The sequence below is a fragment of the Pezoporus occidentalis genome, unplaced genomic scaffold, assembly GCF_034315485.1.
Source record: "Pezoporus occidentalis ecotype Australia unplaced genomic scaffold, CSIRO_AGI_Poc_V1 ctg197, whole genome shotgun sequence".
Classification (NCBI taxonomy): domain Eukaryota; kingdom Metazoa; phylum Chordata; class Aves; order Psittaciformes; family Psittacidae; genus Pezoporus; species Pezoporus occidentalis.
Genome location: NW_026913822.1, coordinates 593,535 through 605,650, shown reverse-complemented (window position 1 = coordinate 605,650; position 12,116 = coordinate 593,535). Strand labels below are relative to the sequence as shown.

The 12,116-nt window shown below is 35.2% G+C and overlaps 1 protein-coding gene across 3 annotated transcripts in view; it reads right to left on the bottom strand.

Annotated features, from left to right (window-relative positions):
* The window catches only part of KIAA0825 (KIAA0825 ortholog), a 247,886-nt gene that overhangs the window by 140,140 nt on the left and 95,630 nt on the right, over positions 1-12,116 (bottom strand). For all 3 annotated transcript variants that reach the window (XM_062617491.1, XM_062617492.1, XM_062617490.1), the window contains 2 exons: positions 8,278-8,388; positions 2,916-3,055 (listed from right to left, as the gene is read on the bottom strand). In XM_062617491.1, coding sequence (XP_062473475.1) covers positions 2,916-3,055; positions 8,278-8,388 — 251 coding nt within the window. The remainder of the gene's footprint in view (positions 1-2,915; positions 3,056-8,277; positions 8,389-12,116) is intronic.

Genomic DNA, 12,116 nt, shown 5'->3' with positions numbered 1-12,116 from the left:
TTATGCAGAGAATAAGTCCTGGTTCCTGGAAATAAAGACTCTCAAATGAGAAGTCACTGACTGTTCTGCTGGCATGCTGTGCATTTCCAGCAAGTCCAGCAGAGAATCTCAGAGCTCACTTTCACCCTTCTCATTTTCATATCATCATCTGCTGGATTGAATAACTCATATCATGCAAGCACCACTTTCTTTATTCCCCTATTATTTGTGGCTTGTCAAAATAATCAATTTTTTTTTTCACAACCATAGCTGAGAAAGCCATTCTGGTAAAAAAGGTCACCAAGAAAATTGCAAAACAGTTTGTTTTGCCAGAAAATTAACACAGTACCAGCTACCTTCATTATTTCCCTCCACAAAGGCACAGCAAAGGACCATAGCCCCTTCACTCATGCAAGAATATGTCTTCTTAGAAGATATTTTCTAAATATTGGTATATATATAATATATATATTATATATTAGATTTATATATTATATAATATATAATATATATTATATTATATATTATATATATTATATATTCCCCTACAAAAATCCCTATATGGGATTACATGGAACTGTAATTAACTGTAATTCAATGCACCTACATTATTTAGACTCATAGTTTAAGTTACAGAGTTGCAAAATGCAAATCCAATCTTTCAACTCTATTTTTCAAACCTGCCTTTTATCCAGTGGTCACACTCCCTGGAGACAAATAAGTGGTGCAGTTTTGGATATCCTGATTTATTGCTTTTAGTATTTTTGATGCAATAACTTCACATTTGAGGATTTTTACTTTTTAAGTACATTTCATATATCATATTGCATAAAAAATAACAAAAGTCTAAATCTTGTCACCTCCCTAACTGGATAGGTTATAGTTACATACATGGAGCTTCATTAGTGTCAACAAATACGGTAACCTTGTAATATTTAGCAACACTAAATCATGTATACATGCATTCTGCCAAAATATTCTTGCTACTGAGACAACTTAGTCAGTACCAACAATACTCCATATTGTGACAGGGAATATACATTATCTGTAACACTTACCAGGGTACAACTGTGTAAGAACAATGGGAATGCTATTAAATTAAATGTGCTTGCATGGTGCTTACTGCAATTATCCCCAAATATTGCTACCATACAATAAAAAGGTATCATTACCAAAAAACTCCACATATAAGCACCTCTTCATAAAGAATTTTTGCCTTCTGGCCTGCTTTCTAAAAGGGAGAAAGACTAAGTATAAAATAAACTAAAACGTGAGAATGTGTTTCACATGAAAAGAATTCTCACAATGTAGTTAAATACGAGGGAGTTTTGTTATTGCTACAGCAAATAACTAAAAAACTACAGTACACTTAGCTTTTAATCTGTTTTCACATATTGCAAAATTTTAGTGTTGATGAGTACGTAATTCTTTAAGACTTTTATCCTACTGAACAGAAGAATCCAAAACTGTCATTGCTAGTACTAAGGTATGGCTTGTTAGTCCAACTAACTTTCCTTGTACTAATATATAACAGCTCACATAGAAACAAAACAATACTTTATATAGCATCACAAAGCTGCTGCATAGGAGAGGGAATAAAGAATAAATAATTTCATCCTTAGATAATTAACCCCATTGAAATTAATTTAGAAGTTATGGATCATTGCAGGTTTCAACTTAATCTAAACTGACAGTTTATTCATACCAATGTTGTAGTTACATTAATAAAGTCTGTGTAAATAGCACATTTTCTAATTCAAAGTAGTATATTTCCCTGAAGCTCAGGAGGTTGGTCAGTCAATAGATTAACACATTCTGTCACTTAATACCTATGATAACTTAAGCAGCTAGTAAAATACAGTACTGGATAACACTAGGGTAAGAATACAATCCTGATCAAACATTTGTTAGTCTTTGTAAAATACGACAGGTATCTAAGTAGGCAAGCAGATGCAGTGCAGTTCGCAGTTAGATGCATGACAGAAGTGGGTGGAAGCAAAGTTGTACCTCTGACAAATGTTAGACCATTTTAAAATGACAGAACTAAATTATGTTTTATCTACTATTATGTGAACCTAGCAGTTTTTTCTTTTTATAAGGAGGGAGAATTCTTTTGCTAAAGAAAGACAGGAACCAAAACTCTCATTCACTATTACGGCAAAATTACGTCAAAAGTGATTATACCATTAGCTTTTCAACAATATGATCATTTCATCCAGAAGCTATTAAAAAAAAGATGCGATAAAGTTTTTTGTTTCAAACACAGTGCTAGCAGAATAAAAAGAAAAAAGCTTGTAGAACCATTATTTTATTTGTTCTACTTTCATAGTGCCATTAATGAGAGTATTAACAAGAGGAAGCATATAAACGCACTTCTAGAATGCCTACAGTGACAAACCTAAAATAACTTCAACAAAACCTCTAAGAAGCTTTTCACTGTTGAAACAATTTTGAAAGTGATCTTTCAGACTGCTAATCCACACTTTTAAAAACCTGTGTGAAGCAGTTATGGTATCAAAGTTCTGTTAAGTTAAAATCTATTTTGACTCCTCTGAATTTACAATTTTACAGCCTATTTTATCAAGTCACAGTCTGTTTTGAAACTAAGAATATTCAGATTGACTGTAAAACATAATAATTTCTTTCTTTTTACTCATTCAAGAAGTATGCCCTACTGGAAAATGAATACCCCCCAAAAACGTACTTTTTCTGTACATTTCATGTATCATATTGACAAAAAATAACAGAAGTCTAAATCTTGTCACTTACTAACCAGGTAGGTTATAGTTATATACATGGAGTATGCGTGTATACATATATCCAAAATACCCAATATCCCCCCAAAAAACACATGACAGGTCTCCTGCAGTATTCAAGTTGTTAAAAATGGATTTGTATTTCTCAGCAATGTAAGGATTGAAAGTATAAATACTTACTTGAACTTCTCAGTAAAATTTTTACTAAGAGACAATCATGATGTAGCAATGTTTCCAAAAGCAAGTTCAAGTTGCAGTATGGCTGGGATAAGAGCAGTTTTAGCTGACCCTGGGCTGCCATTTCTGTGGCTGATGGAGTCCTTTCGAAATGTAAGATAAAGAGAGAATAATGTAGTTAATTTATCTATGAAATTAATATCCTTATAGTGCAGATGTAATGCTAACTCACTTAAATGTCAGTTCCTCTCAGATTACTCTGAAAACGCTTTCATGCTTGCTTACTTTAAGGCAGCTCAGGGAAGGAATTACATTTAATTTCAACTAGCTAAAAGCAAATTGTCATTTGGTTGTCTGCCAAAGTTATAACTAATACAAAGCAACCTCACATCTCTTTCATGGAAGCATGTTTGCCTTGTTCTATCAGGCAAAAAGGATTTTTTTTTTTTTTGTGCTTGAATAAATTTAAGGCTATTAGTCTTTAGTTCACTATTACACTAATTGCTTAGCAAGAGCTCTGAAATGTCCTTGATGAAGTATATGAAGCTCTTAATTAAAAAACAGAGAATGCTCAAAGGGGCTGCAACATGCCACATTAGGTTGACCAATGCATACACATCCTGAAAAATCTACCTGAACTATTAGACTGGTTAAATGACTGCTTCGCCAAAAGGAAGAAATGAGAAAGCATGGTAGAAATTCATAACTTTCTAAGGAGATTGCAGATTGTTTTCTGCTTGTGTTTTTTGTTTACTGCAAAAGTTTAGATTTCCAAACAAAAATATTCCAGGCTTCCTCTGACATCAGCCAGTGACCCAACAACTGTTGGACTCACCCAGGGCAAAGGGGGAAAAAAAAATTAAAATCTTGTCCTGCTAGGTGTTTATCACTGACTGTATTCATTATTTTCTGCTTCTTGCAACATTTTCAAAGAGACATTTTCAAAATCGGGTTGTGGTTAAATTTTTTTCCTTGAAAGCTCAATTTTTCATTGTTTTGAAGGTTTTAAAATTAAATTTCAGCTGCTGTTTAGCCACTGAATTTATTCACTTTGGCTACAAGTTTATACAACAATAGTTGCTAACACTGAAAGTTTATGCACTGCATATGTAAACTTTTATGCACATAAATTTTACATGTACCGCTGTAAGAACTACATATGCACTGACAAATTGACTATGCAGGCATAAACATTTTCTGGCAGCACACACACACCTTCAGCATCAGCTAAAGCCTTATTCATCAGGAGCTAGATTTTCCTGTCAAGTAAGTATAAAGATTTATATGGATATACTTTATGTTTCATTTACACACAACTATTTGCACAGAACTAAACTGGGTTTATGTAGCTCTCCTAACAGAGAGGAATTTCTCTGTTATGTGCATACTTCTAAGACCATCAGACTAGATCAAGTGTGTTACCACCCAACTCTGCCTGTATGCACACATGAAAAAAACAAAGATAACTGCACAAGCACTTCACTGTTCAGTCAAGGCTGATATATAGATAATGCAACTAATACAAATGTACAACACCTGGAAATGAAAATGCCACCTGATACATTCTTTCAATTTACTCCCTCTCAGGTATATTTGCATACATTACCAGAAAAGCAGTTTGCCACAAATCTTGCAGGGCAACCTTGAAGTTACCTAAGGAAACCAAGCTTCTATAGGCGCATCTCCCAAAAGGACCTCTACATCACACTATTATGTCAAAACTTCACATAATCAAGTATTAATACTGTAATAATCATTTCAGTAAAAGAGGATTTCATACATCTCAGCCTTTGGAATGTTAACAGCAAAGGAAATACATGTGGGTTGATAAGTAATGTATGTGCCGTGAAAACTTATGAACAGCTACTGTGATTTTCATCTGGGATATATATAATTGTTGACAATATCATGCTGACTCCACAATTATATTTTTGCATACTGAATTCTAATAATATTTATCAAAATATATATACACATATACATTTAAATATTCATAGAATTACAGCCAAAATAATTTTTCTACATTTAAAATACATACTGCATTCAAACTTTTAACACTGGAGCTTTGCATTCTTAACAGTATTACCTTAATTTCTGTATGTTCAAGATTAGTTATATAAATTCTCACCATGTTAAGAACTCATCAGTTTAGTTAGTAATTAAAGCTTAAATTAAAACAGTTACTATATTCACACTAGAATTAGCACTGTGGCTGACAGCAAACTCAACAATTCACTAATTCAGTTAAAATATATGGTCCACTTTCATTTTGTTTCTCCCTTGAATGCCATGTTATCATTCATATATATAATATATATATAAAGCCACTTATTGATTTCAAAATATAAGAAAAGGGACAAGTTTGGTCAATTAGATTTATGAAGGACAATATTTTAAATTACTTAAGAAATAAATATCATTTTTAAAATATCTGAGTTGAAAGAAAACTTGTCTGTCATTGACCAGATGGGAAGCTATCATGTTGTAATATATACCAGTTCTTGGCTCTTTAGGCCTCTTGCAAATTGAAATGTACAGTGATGTGATTCACTTGGAGGAAAAATAAAATACAGCAGACATTCCCTACAGCCATGTAGCTAGCAACAATAAATGCACTGAGAAGTTTTGTAACGTGCATATGGAGAGGCATATGTTCTGCCATCCTTGTAGCTCAGTACTAGTGAAAATAAGACCAGCCTCATAAAAAGTGACAAAAGGTGAAGTACATATAAATATCACACATATAAATGATCAGTTTACTACAGTAAAAGATAAAAAAATGAGGACTCTGATTTGCGAATGATACGATTATAAACCCCAAATGAAGCAAAGAATGAATCATAATTACCACTAAAGGAACTGTAATATAAATTATCAATAATTATTTAGCTTAATAATCAGCTATGTTATTTTGGTTAGTACCCAAGATGAAAAAAAACCCAAACAAAACAAAACAAACCAGAAGACCTCAAATGGTAAGTTCAGGATTTTAAAAAGCAAATAAACATTAAAACTAATTCATGTTAACAGTATTGACAAAGATGTAGAAGTCAGATAAAAGAACACAGACTGTAGGCATATTCAGGCATGAAAAATAATGTAGTAAATCTGGTTAAATAGTGAAATTGTAAATAAAATAAATTCAGGAACTAGCAAAAGTGTCTCTTGAAGTATCAAGCTTAGGAAGAGCAAATAATTAACAGCTACATTTATGGCAGGTTAGAGTCATCAGTTAAAAATTAGGTGGCTACAGCTGGGAGGTGTATACAATTGCTTGTGCTTCCAGTCTTGTTATGGACAGTGGATATGTATTTTTATTAGATATAAGAAGTAAAAACATAAAATCCAGGAAGAATTAGAATGCTCTAAGAATTAGTTTTCTGCAACACTTAAAGTGTCTTGTTCATAAAGTGTCTTGTTCATACATCAAATGCAATAATTCAAGAAAGAAAAGCTTCCGTGACATGAATATAGAGTGTAAAACCAACACAAAATTAGAACACCTCAGAATATGTCCCTCAAATTACTTCATTACATACAGGGTCTTTCACTTCTTTTTTAATTGGGCTGTGGTTTCTGAGCAGCTGAAAGGTGCTTTGTTGAAAGAAAACACTAAATATTTTACCAACATACTTCACTCATTATCACCAGGACAATGTACATGGCTTTATATATGCGGACTGTCCTCACAAAGGCAGGCTAACTATCTTCTCAGACATGTGCTTTCTTTTACACTCCTCATTTTACCATTATGTGGTCAAGAAGATGCATATTTTTTCATTTTTCATAAAGGGAAAATATAGATAACTCTGGAGTAGTCTTATGCTACTTATCAAGACAAATCTGCCCTAAGTATCATTTCTAAAATACTAATTCCACCCCAAATAGAATTATATTCGACTGAAATGGTATCAGCATTTCCTTTACATACTTTTTCACAGCAGAGTGTACTCATTGGTGAAGTTTTCTTCCAAAACTGATAATTCACAGTATAATTTAAATTTTGACCAATGGCTTTAGAAGGCATCAAAGAGCTTAACATCTTTTCTACAATGAGTGCTTAATGAAGCGTAAATTTTCCCAGAAATAGAATAGATCCCTTTTCAATTGATCATGTAGTCATTCCCTCTCTTATATCCCCTATTTTCCTTTCTCTCTTCCCATGTATAACCTAAAAAGCCACTGAAAAATTTTATTGAAACTCAACTGAGAGGTAAAAGTACTTGATCTTTCAAGCTTTAGAAAAACTTAAATTACTATTTCAAGCAGGGAAAAGGACACATTCTGAATTCTACAGTTATTCTCTTGGTTTGGTGCTCCAGGTAGCCAACCACACAACTTTGATTCAGTCACAGCACCTATTGCTTCTGGCTCAGCAGGTATCAAAGTCACCCAGGAAGGAGATAAAAGTACTGCTGAAATGCAGTAGGAGTGAAGATTAGGAAGAGAAATGTTTTGTGTAGTATGGAGCAAAATCGTAGGAAAGATATTGCGATATACAAGGTAGAAGATATTGTGCATATAAGCTAAAAGGTAGTAAATCCACATCACACTGGTCATTGGGAGGTCACCATAGGTCACCACTCACATGATAACATATTCCTCCAAAATAGAATAATACTTTCTCATTAAACAGAATAACAATTTGTAAAAGCAGCTTTTCAGGAAAATGGAGAGTGAAAATCTCTCAGGAAATAACTTTTGAAGAGGAGGAGGAGGTGAAGGGGTTAGGAGAGAATCTGCACTGGTGTGGGAGTGCTTCAGGTTCAAAATTAGAAAGGGAATGACAGCACAGCTGGTAGCATACGTCTCATATGTAACTTGTCATTATATGCAGTGACACAGAAAAAGAAACTAAGTTTTTGCCTCTAATCATGCAGTAATCTCCCAAAAAATCAACTACGATCAAGCAGCATATTTTTCAATGAGTTATTTATATATCAAACTTTTTTTTTAACCAGCAATCATAAACAGGGAGGCATACATTCTTTATTATATGCCTTTCAAAAGAGCAACTGTGCTGAAATACATTATTGTCAAGAGCTATATACTCTTTAATTACAGGAAAACAAACTTACAGATAATTCAAATATCAAACATAATGAATAGACTAGCAAAAAGCTACACAGTGCACTGCTTTCAGTTTGGCCTTTCTTACAGACTGTTACTGTTAAAGTTTGAAAATTAGGAAAATTTACAATGAATTTAAAAAGATGTTTCTGTGTTTTTTCTTAATCATAATATCAATTAGACATGTATTAATATATATTTTTCAAAATGTTGAAAAAACTTCAAAATGTAACAGAATTTGATTAGTATTGACCAGCTAGTGATTCTTTAACAACAATCAACTTTTGATACTCACTTCAGTAAGGAAGAACAAGACGCTGGTACACAAAATACCCAGTGTAATGGATGATAAAAGACTTCTGAAAAATCTTGAGGAAGATGTTCATCAGAATTGTCCAGAAATGTCCTGAAAAAAAACCAAATACTTCTGAATCACATGGAAGAAAATCCCTTCAGATCAGTACTGCTAAATACATACAAACACACAGAAAATCCCTTAAGACAAATAGTACTAATATGCATACGCATATATGACTGCAAATTTCTTTATGTACTGTTAAAAATGTCTAATATATCTTATTTATATTCACTCTTTGAAATTTAGTTTCTAGCACTGTTAGTACTGTTAAAGCAGTTTTCTTTGTATTTTCACTCCTATATAGCGTATTTTCAAACTACATTTGAAAATGCATTGAATGAGCATTATTCTTCAGTCATTCATTTCTATAGCCCTTTTCTTTCTGCATAATACATGCATCATATTAACAATACTTTTATCATAATCAAGTAAAATATCTTTTTTAATTTTAATGGTTCTCTTTTGATTAACATTCAAGTACTTACAGTCTTTGGATTAAACTGGGAAAAAAAGTTGAACCAGAAGCTTTGGAACTTCACTGGTTTGTAAGAACTAGAATGCTGGTTGAGAAAGGTACTGTTTTCAAATAAAAAGACTAGTGAGGAATTAGCTAAGCTAATTTTATGTCACTTCTGCATTACTTCTCTCACTTAAAGGATGTGAGAGGCAAAAAATCAGATGTGTTCAATTCAGTGATACTAAAAATTAACTGGTTTTATTAATTAATGATATTATGATTATTACATATGTGTATATATGAAGAGGATCATAAAATTTAATATTAGACTTTAATTACTATTTAATAATAAATAATAATAATAGATGTATTAGTATTTGTCAGTTCTGTAGCATACAATGTAGATGCAATAATGTGATAAGAGTGGATGCCCCTTGGGCTCTTACCCTTTTACTCTCATTTACACTGAATACAGTTGCATCAGAGAGGATATAGTTTGTAACATCCATCCTCTATTAACTATAAACAATGATCACTTCTTTTGCACCTTATTTTTTAAAGTAACTTGGCTGTAAACTTTTCATCTTAATAACTTTCCTTCCCTGAAGGTTGTTCCTTTAGGTATCATGTCTGGTATTTTCTAAGTTATATAAAGAAGGCAACTACCTTTAAAAATGCCACTTCTACAGAACTCATTTATGGTATATTTGCTTTACTTTCTGAAGTGATTCAATGTCATTCCCAACTTTGAGTCAGTATTTCTACTGCAGAAAAAGTAGAAGGACATTTAAAAATACCTCAGGAAAAGACATGAGGAGTTTTTCAGGACTTGTAAAAAGAGGATCTTTTTACAAGACGCTAAAAAAAACTCCTGTCATGATATAGAAAGAATGAGAACGTATCTAAGCATTTAAAACTGGAGACAGAATAGAAACCCTTTGGAATAAAGCCTTCAGGAACTCCCAACCTAAAAGGTAAGATGTCCTCTTTCTTACAGGGTGCTTTGTCACCATGGCACTAATAGAACTTCTGCCTTGTCATTTAATTGTTTAAAGAACTCTTTTTCACAGCTGCAAGTTATCTAGAAGTGTAGCTTCATGCTTATAAGGTCACTGGCTATGAGACTCAGATGAAAGAAGAGAATTATGCAACAAAAAAGACTGGTGTGTAGCTTCTGAACTTCTCCAAAAGATGGGTGATTTTTTTAGAAAAAAAAGTTACTAATAAAAAAAAATAGTAATAATTTACTACAGATTTCAAAATTATCTTAAGTAAGCAGGGAGTCCCATGGAAAAGAGGAGCTATAAATGGCACAAGTTACTCCTGGGGAGATTCCAACTGGACGCGAGGGAAATTCTTCACAATGAGAACAACCAGCTACTGGAATAATCTCCCCAGGGAAGTAGTGTACTCCCCCGAGTTGGACACTGTTACGATTTGTCTGGACAGTGCGCTGGGACATAGCACTTAGTGTGAGGTGTCCCTGCCCATGGCAGGGGGGTTGGAACTAGACGGTCTTAAGGTCCTTTCCAACCCTAACTATTCTATGATCCTATTCTATGACATCTAGTCTAGGTCAGGCTTTGCCTAAAAAAGTTGGACCACATGATCTTGAGGTCCCTTCCAAGCTGGGATCCTATGATTCCATTGTCATCAGCTGCTTTGGGTTGGAAGGGATCTTAAAGCTCATCCAGTTCCAATCCACTGCCAAAGGCAGGGACACCTTCCATTAGACCATGTTGTTCCAAGCCCAGTTCAACCTTGTCAAAGCAAAGCCTTTGACACAGTCTCCCACAGCATCCTCACGGCTAAATTGAGGAAGTGTGGACTGGATGACCAGGTAGTGAGGTGGACTGCGAACTGGCTGAAGGAGAGAAGCCAGAGAGTTGTAGTCTATGGGGCTGAGTCTAGTTGGAGGCCTGTAACTAGTGGAGTGCCTCAAGGGTCAGTACTGGGACCAGTATTATTTAATATATTCATCAATGATTTAGATGAGGGAATTGAGTGTACTGTCAGCAAGTTTGCTGATGACACTAAGCTGGGAGGAGTGGCTGACACGCCAGAAGGCTGTGCTGCCATCCAGCGAGACCTGGACAGGCTGGAGAGTTGGGCAGGGAATAACGGGATGAAATATAACAAGGGAAAGTGTAGAGTCCTGCACCTGGGCAGGAACAACCCCAGGTTCCAGTATAGGTTGGGGAACGACCTGTTAGAGAGCAGTGTAGGGGAGAGGGACCTGGGGGTCCTAGTGGACGACAGGATGACCATGAGCCAACACTGTGCCCTTGTGGCTAAGAAGGCCAATGGCATCCTAGGGTGTATTAGAAGGGCGGTGGTTAGTAGGTCGAGAGAGGTCCTCCTTCCCCTCTACTCTGCCCTGGTGAGACCCCATCTGGAATATTGTGTCCAGTTCTGGGCCCCTCAGTTCAAGAAGGACAGGGAGCTGCTGGAGAGAGTCCAGCGCAGGGCAACCAAGATGATTAAGGGAGTGGAGCATCTCCCTTATGAGGAAAGACTGAGGGAGCTGGGTCTTTATAGTTTAGAGAAGAGGAGACTGAGGGGTGACCTTATAAGTGTCTATAAATATATGAAGGGGGAGTGTCACGAGGATGGAGCCAGGCTCTACTCAGTGGCAAACAATGATAGGACAAGGGGTAATGGGTGCAAACTGGAACACAAGAGGTTCCACTTAAACTTGAGAAGAAACTTCTTCTCAGTGAGGGTGACAGAACACTGGAACAGGCTGCCCAGGGAGGTTGTGGAGTCTCCTTCCCTGGAGACATTCAAAGCCCGCCTGGACACATTCCTGTGTAACGTTATCTAGGTGTTCCTGCTCTGGCAGGGGGATTGGACTAGATGATCTTTTGAGGTCCCTTCCAATCTCCAGCATACTGTGATACTGTGATACTGTGAACACTCCCAGGGATGAGGCAGCCACAGCTTCTCAGGGCAACCTGCGCCAGCGCCTCACCACCCTCATATGGAAGAATGATATCATGGTACCTGAGCATAAGGATTAGCAGCACATGGTGAATTTGTGCTCTTTGTGAATTCATGAAAACCTGAAGATTAAAAATAAGCCAGAGATCGTAATATAGACAAAGGGAGAACCTGAACTACAGAATAACACTGTGAGAAAATTAAAGAAAAAAAACCACTCACTTTACTGTTTCTCATCTGCTGAAATATTTTTCTTAATATAGTAAAGCATAAAGCAAACTTCCTACAAGAAAGCATGATAGATACAGTTTGGGTAGTAACCTAATAAAAAAAGTCTACATCTTTTCTACTGATAGTGTCTAAAGTGTTGAGAGACTTC